Source organism: Euprymna scolopes, chromosome 2, assembly GCF_053919585.1.
Source record: "Euprymna scolopes isolate OS-2025 chromosome 2, ASM5391958v1, whole genome shotgun sequence".
Classification (NCBI taxonomy): Eukaryota; Metazoa; Mollusca; class Cephalopoda; order Sepiida; family Sepiolidae; genus Euprymna; species Euprymna scolopes.
This window is the reverse complement of record NC_136483.1, coordinates 99,000,618-99,016,774: the sequence shown is the minus strand read 5'-3', so window position 1 is coordinate 99,016,774 and position 16,157 is coordinate 99,000,618. Positions and strand designations below refer to the sequence as shown.

Sequence of the window (16,157 nt, the reverse complement as noted above, 5' to 3'; positions counted from 1 at the left end):
AAACTAATGAAAGCCAATTCTATCAAAATGTGAACGGAGGAAAAACAAAAACAGAACAACTAAATTCGACAGAAACAAAACTCTGCTGGAGTAATATATGGGAAGAGCGACGAGATCACAATAGAAATGATGAATGGCTGAAAGACATGAAAGAACAATTACAACAAATAGAAGAAGGAGCAGCGAATGAAATCAGCAAGGAAACCCTAAAGAAAACCATAGGAAAAATGGCAAACGGGAGAGCACCAGGGCACGACGGGATACATGCATACTGGTTAAAAAAATTCACAACCTTACACGAAAGACTAGCCTCAAATCTGAGAAGATGTATACAGGAAGCAAGCGTACCAGACTGGATGACAAAAGATAGAACTACACTGCTACAGAAGGACACGGAGAAAGGAACCGTCCCTGGCAACTATAGGCCAATCACGTGCTTGCCAACTATGTGGAAAATATTGACAGCACAATTGAGGGAACAAATCTACCACTCCCTGAATAACTGTGGACTCATCCCCGAGGAGCAGAAAGGATGCCAAAAAAGGAAAAAGAAAAACACATGACCTGCTATATATAGATCAAAAGATCCTAAAGGAGGTAAAAGGGAGAAGAAAGAACTTAGCCATGGCATAGATCGACTACAAAAAAGCGTACAACAGGATCCCCCAAGCATGGATAATAGAATGCCAAAAATGTATAAAATACCAAGTGGGATCACCAATGTAATAGAAAATGCAATGAAAACATGGAGACTGGAATTGACAGCTGATGGACAACACATAATAGAAATTAACATACAAAGAGGCATCTTCCAAGGAAACTCACTATCACCACTACTGTTCATCATAGCCATGATGCCCTTGAACAGTATTCTGAGAAAGTGCCAAGCCAGATACAAGTTCTCCAATACAGAGGAAAAAATGAACCACCTGATGTACATGGACGATCTGAAACTTTTTGCAAGGACCGAAAAGGAGCTAGAGACACTAATAAACACTACCAGGATCTTCAGCCAAGATATCCAAATGGAATTTGGAATGGAAAAGTGCGCACAACTAGTTATAAGAAAAGGAAAACTGGAACGACAGAAGGCATGGAACTACCCAACCAAACAGAAATGAGGGCACTATGGGGAACAAGACGACTATAAATACTTGGGAATTCTGGAAGCGGACACCATCAGAGCAACAGAAATGAAAGAGAAAATTGGAAAGGAATACCTCAGGAGAACAAGAAAACTCCTGGAAACCAAATTATTTAGCAGAAACCTAATAAAAGGTATAAATACATGGGGAGTATCACTAGTGAGATACTCTGGACCGTTTATAGGGTGGACAAAAGAAGAACTGAGACAACTCGACCAGAAAACCAGGAAACTCATGACTATGCATAATACACTACACACAAAGCACGATATTGACAGGCTCTACGTGAAAAGGAAAGACGGCGGGAGAGGACTGATCTGTATAGAAGACTGTGTGAAGGACACGAAAAAAAATCTAGAAAAATACATAATGCAAAACACTGAAAGGTAATTATGGCAGCGAGAGACAATGAAAAAAAAAAACAAAAGAGAAAACAGAGAGACAGATGACAAAACGAGAAAAGAGAAGTGGGAAGAGAAACAACTCCACGGAAGATTCATAAGAATGACAAAAGATGAGAATAACGAAAACGCCTGGACATGGATGCGAAAATGATATATAAACCGAGAAACTATAACTGCAGCACAAGATAACTCGATAAGAACCAACTATATCAAAGCAAGAATCGATAAAACACAAGAAAACAACAAATGCAGACTCTGTGGACAAAGAGACGAAACGATAAACCATATAGTAAGTGAATGCAGCAAACTGGCCCAAAAGGAATACAAAAAACAGGCATGACCAAGTGGGAAGGGTGATGCACTGGGAATTGTGTAAACGACTGCATTTTCAGCGTACAGACAAATGGTACAAGCATAAACCTGCAACAGCACTCGAAAACGAGAACCACAAAATACTATGGGACATGGAAATACAGACGGACAAACCCATTCAAGCAAGAAGACCAGGTGTCGTAATAATTAACAAGAAAGAAAAATCCTGTCAAATCGTAGACTTTGCTGTCCCAGCTGACCACAGGGTGAGTATGAAAGAAAAGGAGAAACGAAACAAATACACAGAGCTAGCCAGGGAGTTAAAAGGGATTTGGATGATGAAGAAAATCAAAATAGTACCGATAATAGTAGGAGCACTAGGAACAATTCCGAAAAACTTCGAAAAAAGAATGTCAGAAATTGGAATCAGAGGAATAACTGCAAAAGTACAACGACTAACGATAATGAAAACGACTGAAATATTAAGGAAAACCCTTGGACGTAGAGAATAATACAAGAAGACAATATAACGAATAAGTGTTACAGGGAATGAAGAACACCGAAACTGCATATCTACAAGTTCTACACCCCCATCATGCATCCCCCCTATAGTTTCACCACCGCTCCTCTCAATAAAAAAGTGACACCAAAGAGCTGAGAAGGGTCAAGAAGGACTGAAAGACCGAGGAGAGAGCGCCAGCCAGACCTCGGTTGGACAAGCGCAAAGAGAACTGGGACTTTGGGGAGGCTTAGTACCACTCAAATTTCAGTATAAACCAATGGCCACCGCCGGCGAGAAATCAATGGTAAGAGGCTGTTGCGATGATGCAAATTCATTTGCAAATGCTATCGAAGGAGGTGGAGAGAACTGGACGTATGCGTAGACTTGTTCTCACTCAGCCTCCAGAGAACACCACAGGTTTCCAATCAGATCGTTTGTTGACTTGTCTGAAAGCTCCATGTGAGGCAACAACAACAACAACAACAATAATAATAATAATAATAATAATAATAATAATAATAATAATAATAATAATAATAAAAAACAAAAAACATGTTGGCTTTAACATGGGTTAATACCAAAGAAAATAACTGGAGCGGATTGAAAGAATATGAAAAAAATACAATAACTTTAATCCTGAATAATAAGGGGAGACAACTGGAAATCTGGGGAGACTTGTCATTTATACTCTTAACATATAGCCCTTCCCTCTGGGAGCAGTTGCATAGACTCCCAGAAGAGCCCCGAACAAAATAAATACAAGTGCACCTTCTTTAAATACGATCCTGTCAACACATGTGTTTCTGTAATTGTATAGCTACATTTTATTACGTTTCGTTGTCGCCGACTAAATCAGATTGTGTACTGGCATGAGCATTCTCATAACAGTTAGCTTAACCTTATTACTTTTGTGTCTACTCATGCCAACTTGGAAGCGGATGTTTTGTTTGTGACATCATCACTAGAAGATTGTTGTTGACAGGGCAAAGTGGCTCCTTCTATCCGGTCGGTTCGTGTTTTCAACAGATCCCCCGCCCCTTTCCTAGATGTATTGTCTTTTGAATAACTCCATCTATCCCCTATATATGGTAACCATTCAGACTATTAGAAAGTGACTATATGTGACCCAACCGTGAACTGGAAGTGTACAAAGCAGAGGCGTTTATCGCGTATACAGCACAAAATATTCCCTAATGGTCACTCACCTGGTACTGGCCAGACTCACTCATCTGGTACTGGCCAGACTCAGCATCACTTCGGTGATTTAATGAGAACTGGTGTGCTTTCTAGTTTATAGCATACTAGCAGGGAGACTTGACGTTGCCCGGGATTGAATGAGGATCAACAAATGTTTCACCCCCCCCCCACATTTTATTGTCATCAAAATCGGTGAAATCGACCATTTTTCAATGAAATCGATTAATTGCCTGCTCTAGTTGGGGACCAACCACAGTGCACCGGGAGGAAGCTTCACACGCCTCTCCGCAGTCACATAGTCCACAATACACTGTAGTTTACATTGCACTGTAGAGAACATAGTGTTGATTTAATAAAATTATTTTTATACAGGCTGTCCATAAAGTAACTGAAGGATTTTGAACTTAAATACATTCTGGTACTTCTACAGTTTAATCAAGACATTAAAAAATGAAAATATCGAAAAAAGGTTATGTTGTACATATCCGTTATGGAATGAAGTTCTCCGAGAAAAAAAATTACTTAATTTCATCAAGTAGTTTTTGTTTTATAGCGAAAAAAACAATTTGTTATGATACCGAGCAAAAGGTTCGATTTTTGGGAAGAAAAGCTAGTTATTAAAGATGGAGAGAGAGTGTCGGCGCTTTAACTGGAGTTATCTCCCCGTGACGTTTCTAAACTCCAAACAAAAATTAAGAAGAAATCCAAAATGTCTGCCTTCAACGCGCTCTCATAAAAACGTGTTTTGCCGCTGCAAAAAAAACCAAAAAAAAAACAAAAAAAAAAAAAAAAAAAAAACAACTACTCTTCAAATTAAGTGAAATTTTTTTTCGGAGATCTTCAGTTCAAAACGGATACGTACAATATAACCTTTTTTTTTCTTCGATATTTTCACTTTTAATGCCTTGATTAAACTGTACAAGTACCTAGATTCTTTACTGTTGATGATATATTTCTGTAATTTTGACACAATCTGACTAAGACATTGAAAATTAAAACAAAAAAAGTAATGATAAAATTCAAACTATATTTATTGATGAAAAATAATGTCTTTTAAAAGTTGCCCATTTTCAGCTTCGCATATTTGTGCTCTTTCCAAAACAGTATTCATGACAGATGGCAGAATCTCTGGATTGCGATTTAGCTCCTTTTTTTTTCGTTCCTAATGTTTACGTTCAGTTCTTGGAGTGACTTTTTGGACACTCTAAATCCTGCAAGAATTGAAGGAAAACACCACACAAAGCTAATTTATATGTCTGGCAGTGTTCTTAGATATGTTTTGTCCTGAAATTCATCCGATAAGTATCGAAAAATAGAGATAGAAAAAAAAAAGATTTAAAAAATAGCTTTTCTCTCTTATAGATAAAAAGAATTGCAGGGAAATATTTTATGTCACACTGGCAAGGGAGATAATAACACTTCAGCAAATCATTTCTTCTTAAAAAACAGATTTATTATAATCTGGAGATATAGCTTAATTGTAGAGCATTCGACTACAGATCGAATGATCCGCTGTTCAAGCTCGGTTTTACCTCACCATTTTATTTTAATTTTTTTCTTATTAATGAGTTCAATTTACGACAAAAGAAGAGGTGCCATTTAAAATCGCCGCAAATCATTTCTTCGTTTGCATATTTTCAAACTAAACATAAATCAGAAGTGACGTTTTTCAGGGCTTTCATCGTCAAGCCTAAATATCAGCTGACGTGATATTGTAAACAAACACAGACGGAATTTGATGAACGACATTATCATTATTATTTATTTTATTTTTATTTATTTATTGCGAATTAGTCCACCGGAAAAAACAAATTATTCCATGTAATATATAATCAGTTGAGGATTGATTCTATAATGATATCTTCGCATAAATTAAAATATCATGTTTAAGCGTATTGTACGACCGGGCAACGCCGGGCTGTCATCTAGTTGTTTTACCAGCATTTTGCATATATGGTTGCTAGCTAGCATTTCAGCTATTCATTTTGCACGTATCTATCATATCTCCAAATATTAATTCATGGTGTTTGATGTTTTTTTTTTTTTTTTTTTTTATAGAAAAATGTTATTTATTTATTTATTTATTTTTGATTTGCAGGACATGATTGAGTTTTATTAAAGAGCAAGGAAAAATCAATGTTTGGTGCATTTAAGTCAGGAAGCAGATATATTCAGACAGCCTGATATGGTTGTACCAGATTCCCAACGTGTATTTCATGTATAGTCTGTACTGTACGTAATTAAATACAATAAATACGACCCACTAATACGATGGGAGAATTTGTGCTTCCTCATTTGGGAACTACCGGACAACGAAACATCTCTTATCGTATGACCTCTGACATTAATATTTGCAAGAAAGTTAAGTCGTGATTGGGTCGTGGGGCGAAATGGTATGACGTACCGATGATGACGGGATGGGAGGCTGCTATGGTTGAGAGTGGGCGCTATGGGAAACGAAATGATACATAAATGCAGAAACCTGGTTCTGGAAAGAAGGATGTGATTATGAGCGTGGGAATGGGGATGGGGGAGGGGGTTAAGTAGTGAAATGATGGTGGCGTCGGCGGTCAGGTTGGTTAGGGGCGAGAAAAGTAAAGTAAAATAAAACGGCACTTCTGCATTACACGGACGGCGCCATTTTTTGTGAGTTTCACTAAACTGTCGCCAGGTGGCGCTTCTCTCTATTCAATTTGTTTATTAATTTAAAAATTAACAGGCGCCACAAAAAAAAAAAATAAAAATAAAAATAAAACCATATTTTGTTACAGTGACGATTTTCCTTTAATTGAAACAATTTTTCGGAAAACAACAACAATAACAACAGCAACAACAACAATAGCAACAACAATGTTACTTTATATCGAAAATAATGTTTCATTTAAATGATTAAAGTGTTCGGAAAAAAATTCCAATTTTATTTTAATTCCAAAAATGTTTCGGGGGAAAAAATCTAATGTTGCTTTAATTCAAAAATTGTTTTATTAAAATTATATTTTCTTACATAGACTTTTCAATATATGTTTGTACAATTATATATTGATACATTTTTATACAATAAACGTTTTGGTTTTCAAATGCTTTCGAGTTCAGAAAAAAATATTGTTTCTTATTTATTTGCCGTTTTTTGAAGGAGAAGTTGGAGTTTTCCTCTCCCTAACAATGGCACCGTCCGTGTAATGCAGAAGTGCCAATAAAACAAACATAGGTAATAATGAGCGATGTTGTTGTTCATATCACAACGGTTATTACGGCACAAGGCCAAATTTAAGGATAGCCACATTCATCATTTCACATATTCTTTAAAACCTAAATTTGGATTAATTATCAATTTGTTCTGAAAGTTACGAAGTGCACTTCGTGTGCCAGAAAACACGGGGAATACAATTACCAACATTTATTTACATAATAACTACAAGCAAGACCTGTGGAAATTCCACAGCGAACTCTTTCATGTGTAATCTTTTGATGTTGACATATTGTGGATGTTCAGCGAAAATGGAGACGCTCTGCTATCATTGTAGCACTTTTGTTAAAACGGCAAAAGTATTGATCTAAACTAGCAGGGACCCCCGGCGTAGCCCGGTCATTCAAATATGCTTAAATATGATATTTTAATTTATGCATATTTCGTATATATTATTACAGAGTACATTTTCTATCCATTCTTATATATTATAAAGTTGTGATTTAATATATATATATATATATATATATATATATATATATATATATATATATATATATATATATATATGACTTGAGTGCATCAGCTTGAATTGAAACCGAAACCAAAACTTATTAAATATATATATATATATATATATATATATATATATATATATATATATATATATATATATATATATATATATATACAGGGTGCCCCCCCCCCAAAAACATGCCCCAACTCTAATTAGGCCCCGTTTCTTACTGTTTTGTCCGAATGAAATGAAACTTTGTTCATAACTAGTTTATTATATTCAAAACATCACATCAAAACACTAGGGTCTTTGGCCTTTTTTCTCCGTTCTATATATATATATATATATATATATATATATATATATATATATATATAACTTCAGTTTCTTCTGCCATAACTGAAACCAAAACTTATGAAGAATTCTTGGTAAAATTATTTATAAAACAATTAAATGATTTTAGTGCCATCAGCTATAATCGTAACCGAAACCAAAACTTATGAAGAATTTTTGGTAAATTTATTTATTACCAGAAATTACATATGAATAAGTCCCCCGCGGAGTTTCCACAGGTCCCACTAGTTATGTAGTGAAAGGCAAAAACCCAACCCATTTTCCTATCAAGAGAGATACAAAAAGCAATTATTGTTCCTATTTACTTGCCTTCCCACGAGGACAGAGTTAGACACAAGGTCGGTTTTTAATGTGGGGCAAATCCAGCTCCCCCCAAAAAGGCACTATGGATATGAACAAAAATAAAAATTGTCCCAGTCAGGAAAGATCCCCTTTTCACCGAGGACAGAAAAATTAAAAAGTAGTATCAGAACAGATACCACACTTTTTTCCGAGCCAAAAGGCAATTATTGTTTCCTATTAATAATAACTTACTAATAAAGAATAATAATTTCAAAATGGCGTCACATTTGTGCCAAGAGTACAAATGTGACGCCATTTTGAAAAAAAAAAGCGTCCGATTATGCTGGCATATTTACTCATTTTAAACGCGTTTTCTTCAGATTCCATGCGTCATGCTAAGTAGATTTTAACTCAAAATAGTTTCCCATATCATAATCTTAAAAATTACCCCCCCCCAAAAAAAACAAAAAAACAATATAAATCTTTCTTTTTATGATCTACGCACAATTGTTTTTTTTTTATATCGCTATCTGTTTGCGACGGCGAGACGGCGATCTTGACATCAACCCCTCATACCGAGAACTAAAGCAACCTATTATTTCATCTAATTCACATACGTGTTCGTGGTATGTACGAACACACTATTAAAAATAGCTAGAAAGAGAAATCGCCTATTCTATAAATATTTACAGAGACATTAAGAAATGTTAGAGAGTGGTTGAATCAATATAGAGTAAGAGGCGCTGATGGGGGAAAAATACCTGGTTAAATAAGATAAAAATAGGTGACTTGTTCAGTTTATTATAAATTATCGCTAACTGAGAGGTCTTGGCAAGGATGTTGGCAACCTCCACATTGTCCCTCGTGCAAGCACCCGATGTCTTTTTAGAAAGGATTCTAAATAGAAAAAAAAATATCGGGGAAACCAATGCCAAGAACAGCGTCAACTGATTCATACCAAATTAATAAATGAACGAACATTAGAACAATTTAATCAACCCTTTTCAAGCATAACTCAATCCCAGAATTAACGCGAACGAACGTTGATTAACTTGCATCTATTATGATAGTTTTTTTTTTAATGTGTGTACTTAGCATAATTAAATACTTAAAACCTTCTACTCAAATAGCTTTTTCCTCGGACTACTGCACTTTGGAATTCATTCCCGGGCTCCTGCTTCAGTACATGACATGCAGAAATTCAAGTGTAATGTAAAGAGAATCTCGTTGCCAAACTCCCTAAATGGTATCCCTGTAAATCTGAACCCAAATAGTAACCCTTCACAACTAAGTGGCTCCGTGTCTTGTTTAGAAGTGACAAAAAAAACAAAACAAAACAAAACAAAACAAAAAAAAAAAAAAAAAAAAAACAGTAAAAAACAAAGATAATTATAGAAACATTCAAAAGAATACCCGTCCCAGGACGGGTGCAATTAATTGCCCGAGCAGGACAGTTTTGCACCACTATTATGCCCCTTTACATTTAAATCAACAAATAATGTTATTAAATCTAACATTATTACGTAAGCAGCCGGAAGTTGACGAAGTGAAGTCTGCCAGACGATTGCGCTAAAAGCACAGCGTCCCTTTTCTTATGTTAAGAATGGGTTGCTATTTAGAAAGCCATTCTTAAGATAGGGAAGGGGGTACGATAACATAGAGTGTTGAGAGTCATTTTCGGTAAAAAAAAAAAAAGGTATTTTTTTACGACCTGCCCCAGGGTAGTATAAACACCCCCAACTACCTCATGTTAACAACGGCTTTCGGAATAACCCCCCCACAACCTCTCCATGTTAAGAACGGCTTTCAAGATTGGGGGGAGGGGTTATTCCGAAAGCCGTTTTTAACATGCGGAGGTTGGGGTGTTTATAATACGTTGGGCATGTCGTAAAAATTTACCAAAAATTATCCTTGATTTAATGGATTTTATCTTTAGACAGCTGACTGGATATTCGCTTCAGCATCTTCCAGCTGCTTATGCAATCTATCGAAAGGAAGATACTGATACGAAGTTGCCGGGGATTGGGTTGTAAAAAAAGAAGATTGCTTTAAAGAGAGTAGAAAGTGGAGCTTGGGTTTACTTTCGACAACCTCATAACTCTTACTTCCTTTATTTTCTCCTTTAGTCCTCACATTCCATGAGCGATGTTTCTGACAAAAGGGGAAGAGTTGCTGTTTTCTGGGGCGCAAGCCGTACGTCTAATATTTATTTTTGTTAGTTTTTGACCGTGATGAATTATTGTTTCGCTCCTTGCATCAAATGGCTTCATGTATTGTCTGGAGCGATTTGCATGTATACAAAAATTGGATATATATCCAGGAAGAACGCTCAAGAGTATTTGCTTACATTACATTTAAAGACGACCAGGTTATAGTCATCTGGGAAACAGTGTCGTGGTAGTTTGTTTCACACATAGGTCATTTTAGGAAATAAACTTTGTCCATGGAAGTTCCGCTTAATACATTTAGAGAGAAGGAGAGAGAGAGAGAGGGAGAGAGAGAAAGAGAGAGAGAGAGAGAGTCTTCCCAGTGATTGTTGCCAGACGGGTTCTTACTGTAACTGTTTTACACGGAAAGGCCGCGGAATTGGAGCTCAGTCGAACATCTACCATGAACCTATCGATACATTTTTTTTACACAGGAATCACCACTTATCAAGGCCAGGAGGCCACTCGAAGATAAGAGTTAATGGGTATACATTAGTCAATGTGATTATGGCGTAGGAACATTAGTGGAATATTTGTAAGTTGGATTACTTAGTGGGATGGTTCATCAAGAACTTGTTTACGTTGGACTTGAAGGCAATCAGATTGTAGTCAGCTGAAAAGCAGGCCAAAAGTTCCATAGGCGTGCAGTTCTAAGAAAGAATTTTTGTTCATAGAATCTACATTTAAGTTTAGGCACAGATAAAGTGTGTGGGAAACTATTGAAAGTGGTTTTGGCTAAACGAGTGTTTTTCGTGAAAGTTTGACGGTAGGGGGCATAGATTGAAGCTCAGACGAGCACTTGCCATGAAAATAACGATAAAGCAGATATAGGCTCGCAACATCTCTTTTGTGGGAAAGAGGTTGGACGGAAGAGAAAAGGGAATCCCCCACTAAACCACGACGTCTATAACTGTGTCAAGGCAGAAAGACATACCTCCTCTAAATTGCAAAGTCGGTTTTGTATCCTGTCAAAGCAAGAAAAAGTGCACCGAGCGAACACCCTTGATGTGACAGCAATATTCCATCTTAAGACGGACTATATAAAATCTATATAATTATAAAACTCAGATCAGCTTGCTTGCTTGGGCGTTTAAACCATCCATCCGGTTTCTGACTTCCGTTTCAAAAAAATTCATCTGCTTACCTATTTCTGTCTTAAGTCCGATATTAAAAGCTATTCAAAGCATACACAAGGTCAACAATATTTTTGCTTTAACTTATTTTAACGTATTTTCCTTACAAATAAATATAATTTAACCTTGTTGAATTAAAAAAAATTCATTTAAATATAAATATACAATATATAAATATATAACTAAAATCATATTTCTAACTATATTTACTGCTTTTTGGTAGCGCTCCTGTGGATTCTGACGATTCATTGTTTTCAGGCCTTAAAAAAGATTTTCTCTTCAAGGAGGGGGGAGGTAGAAACTTTATTTTAGTAGTGATTTTAGTAGGCCTACTTAATTTTAATTAGTGCTTACAGTAGTGCTCTGGAGGCTTCTTGAGTTTTATTTTTTTTCATTCATCACTTAAAAAATGTTTCCTCAAGACAATAAAAGACAATATAATCTCAAAATCACTTTTTATTTTAAACATTTTTCATCTTACCCTTTAAGGGCTAACAGGCAGACTAGTATAATATAAATTTTCGTAAGAATAGATCTGAACTATAAAAAATAAGTGTTCTTATAATATCACACATATCTAATTATCTCACTATATGCATAAACAATTTAGAATACATTCGTGAACTTTTACTTATATATAAAAGCCACTTTGTGTGTATGTATATGTGTGTGTGTGTGTGTGTGTGTGTTGGTTCCGTCTTCAAAACAGCTGGGCCGATTCTTTTGAAATTTCACACAAATGTATTTAATGTGTTTACGAGTTTTCTTAGGTAAGTTTTGTATCGGAAGGCCTCCGATAAGTATAAAAATATATATCTGTCTGAATTTCCAAAGTTTTATCATCGGACATGCAGAATGGACCGGCGTATGAAATCAAAACTAAGTTCTTTGATAAGACAGGGGCGTGTTCGAAATGGATGCTTTTGTTTAGAGCACACTTGGACCATGATACTTGACTTATATTTTAAACTTTAATTCATGGCATAATATATATAATTGGTTTAATAAAATCAACAGTAGGTTCTCTACAGTGCAGTGTAAACTATAATGTATTGTGGGCTAAGCCACTACGGAGAGGCATGTGAAGCTTCCACCTAGTGCAACGCGGAGGGGTCCCAGACGAGCAGACAATCAATCGATTTGATTGAAAAAAAAAATGGGCGATTTCACTGATTTCAATGACAATAAAACCATTGAAAGTGTAGAATATTAGTTGATCCACTACAAATCTCTAGACCCTGTTGCATCTTTGCAGCTTTTGCATCTCTTTGTTGGCTTTACAAGTACTTCCAAGGAACGTGCTCCGAGGAACTTACTGCAATTGTGCCTCGTCCATAATGTAGAGTTTCCTGAAGGGCGGCACATTTTCTACTTTGATAGTTTATTTCCAAGGAGTACTTGCCTTTGGAATTCCATCGCTTCTCCTTATTTCCCTGACCGTAATGCTGAAATCTGAACAGGATGTAAATAATGCCGCCTAACTCCTGACCTAGTTTGCACTCCTTAAAATCTGGCCTCTATTACAGTATCTCCTTACACTTCAGTGGAATTTGCTCCAGGACGAATAAAAGAATAATAATAGCAATAAACAAAACAAAACAAATACACAGTGAGAAGGGACAGGAAATATATGGCCGAGAGATGGGTGACCAGTTCAGTCAAGTATGAATTACAACTAAGAACTATTAAAACATAATATTTTCTAACAGATTATTATAAAATTATACAGACGTATATATATTATTAAATTATATATGCCTATATATAATTTAATATTATATATATATATACACGCATATATATATATATACACGCATATATATATATACACGCATATATATATATATACACGCATATATATATATACACGCATATATATATATATATATATACACGCATATATATATATATATATATACACGCATATATATATATATATATATATACATTGCCGTACAAAAAAGAGTATATATAATTAAATATATTCAAAACACACACACACACACGCACACACGCACACACACACACATATAAATTATGTATATTGTATTATTGAATCATATATACAAATATAAATATATGTATTTCAATTATATATACATATATGTAATTGAATTATCTATTTATGCATGTATATAACTGTAATGTGAAAAAAATTATTAATTATTTATATCTATACATTTATATACATATATGTATACGTGTGTGTGCGCGCGCATGTATATGTATGTGCAAAAATGCCTCAGACAAACAAACGTCGATTAAATCATATTTAATATACTACTACTACTACTACTACTACTACTACTACTATTACTAATAATAATAATAATAATAACAATAATAATAATAATAATAGCTGTTGGCAAATATGTATGTATAAAATTTCATTTGCACAAACATTGCCTACATAGGTGCCCACATGTTTCAGCTAAAACGTTTTTTTTTCAAGTCATGTGTCCTCAGGCCACCGACAGAATATTCTGAAGCTTTTTCCGTCGATGGTTTAAGGGGTCTTTAAAAAGATCGTACCTGAACCATGTATGCTCATGTGTAGCTAAAAATGATTGTATAAATATAAATTCTACGTAAATACTGATTTACTTGCTTGTGAACACTGCAGCTTTATTGGCTTAACACCTATGAAATAATAACCATACAAACCTTGAATTTAGAACGTGGATTTGGGGTTTACTTTCGGCAGCCGAGTAACTATTGTTTCCTTTAATCATTGCATTTCAGGAGCGATGTTTCTGACAAAGCGGGGACAATTGCTGTTTTCTGGATCAGAATTCTTCTCATCGTCTAACACTTATCGGTGTCAAATTTTGGACCTTGAACTAGTTTTTTTTTTTAGCTCTCTACATCAAGTGGCTTCATGCCTTGTCTGGAGCGATTTCCATAAAAAAATGTAAACATGTGTAATTTTCTGACTCAGGGACGTGCAGAGAATGTGTGTGTGTGTGTGTGTGTGTGTGCTATGGGTACACAACCACCTGCCACTTTTACTCCTGTTTTAAAAGTTCCCTTTTCAGATGAATGTATTATAGGTCTGTGCCCCACCGATAAGTGTTCATTACTATATTTTTGCCGTTTTTTTTTTCACTTGAGCATCTTCCCTGAAAAAGATTCTCTGCACGTCACTGGTTTTACTGTTATTCATAAAGCAGTGATTGGTAATGTATTCGGACTTACCTGATATCAAAATAAAATACACTCCAAGGAAGATGGAAATATAAACAGTCAATTGCTTCCATAGCACACAACGTTTCCAAAATCGACCAACAGCGCCCGACGACATGTTAGATTGATTTTTTTTTTCCTTTTTTAATTTTTTTTTTTTTTTAATAGACGAGGCTCTCAAATAAACGAATCTGGGGTTAACGATGAAAAATAAATACGAAATCCAATGATAGCGATACTATATTCGAAAGAGATCTATGGAAGTTGCCAAAAATTGAAATCATTGTAAAAACTTTGTTCGTTCAGTATTATTTCAATTCTAACGTGATATTCAGGGTCGTATCAACTGCTGGTAGTGACGTAATCTATATGAAATTAATATATATATATATATATATATATATATATATATATATATATATATATATATATATATATATATATATTATCTATGCAATAATACGCCCAAACAATTTTATGTTCCTACGTACGTTATCACCCGTCACCTTATTTTTAAATATAGAATCGCTGAATCGAAGATTTATCGATTTATTTAAAAATATTTCGCTGGCAAAAAAAAAAAAAAAAAAAATTACGGTAAGAAAGAATATACTATTTATTTTGAGATGATTTTAATTGTAAAAATACACGAATTAAATAAAGCAGAAAATAAAACCTTTTGTTTTATTTATGTAAAAAGAAAATATTTAGCTATTCTTTTTTTATATGGTAAGAACAAAGACAATATCCATTCTTAAAAAAAATAGATATAAATTGTAAAGATTTGCAATAAATACAGATTGGAGACATTCGTTTGATTTATTCAAAGCATATTTAACAGACGATGATAATTATTTTTACGGAAGGAGTGAAGATAATTTTTTTTGTGCTAAATATTAAATCTTATTTAAGCGTATAATTTCAAAGGAGTAAATTATGCAACTCCATGAAGACAATGAACATCGAATGTCCACACAGCCCCGTTAGTAAATTGTTATTTATCAATGATTGCTGAAATAAGTGGAAAAATTATTTTTTTAAATTCCTTAATAATTGGCGCAACGGATAAACGGGCCAAGTTGTAATTAGTTCCAAGCGACAGTCTTCTGGAGGTCGAGAGTTCAATCAATTACTTATGACTTCTATCCGGTCATGGCTGACAGAACGAGAACAAAATTCCGTTTGGAAGTTCGTATAGATTTCCGAGTTCGACAAGACTCACCGGAAGAAGGGCGGAAGGTTACAACGGCGGAAACGCTGTGAGAATAACATCCAAGATTAGAACAGCAGTTTGAATAATAGAAATATTGTTAATTAATTGCAGATATGAAAAAAAGAAAAAAAAAATGACAACCCGATATGTGATATGTGACTCTAAGCTATGTTTTTTTGTTTTTTTATTATTTAAGACAGCTTGTTTTTTTTTTGTTTTTTTTCGGTAAAAATAATTTTTTTGAGATGAAACGTCTATTATTATTATTATTATTATTATTATTATTATTATTATTATTATTATTATTATTATTCACAGTTTGTGTCTGACAGTTGGTATTGCCGATTTTATACTGATAGGCGGATCATAACAAATGAACATAGGCTATCAGCATCTTCTTTTCTGAGTCTTCCAGCACTTTCCGCAAGATTCTGGTGATTCTCAACAAGACAGTCTCTGAAAGTCCCCTATGTCGACTGTGTGGACAGGAAGATGAGAATGTACAACACCTGGTCAGTAGT

The 16,157-nt window shown here is 34.7% G+C and overlaps 1 protein-coding gene across 1 annotated transcript in view; it reads right to left on the bottom strand.

Annotated features, from left to right (window-relative positions):
* Positions 1-14,780, bottom strand: part of LOC145293308 (uncharacterized) — a 35,160-nt gene extending 20,380 nt beyond the window's left edge. The window contains exon 1 of the mRNA XM_080139954.1: positions 14,436-14,780. Coding sequence (XP_079996080.1) covers positions 14,436-14,541 — 106 coding nt within the window. The 5' untranslated portion in view covers positions 14,542-14,780. The remainder of the gene's footprint in view (positions 1-14,435) is intronic.
* Between the last annotated feature and the right edge of the window lie 1,377 nt (positions 14,781-16,157).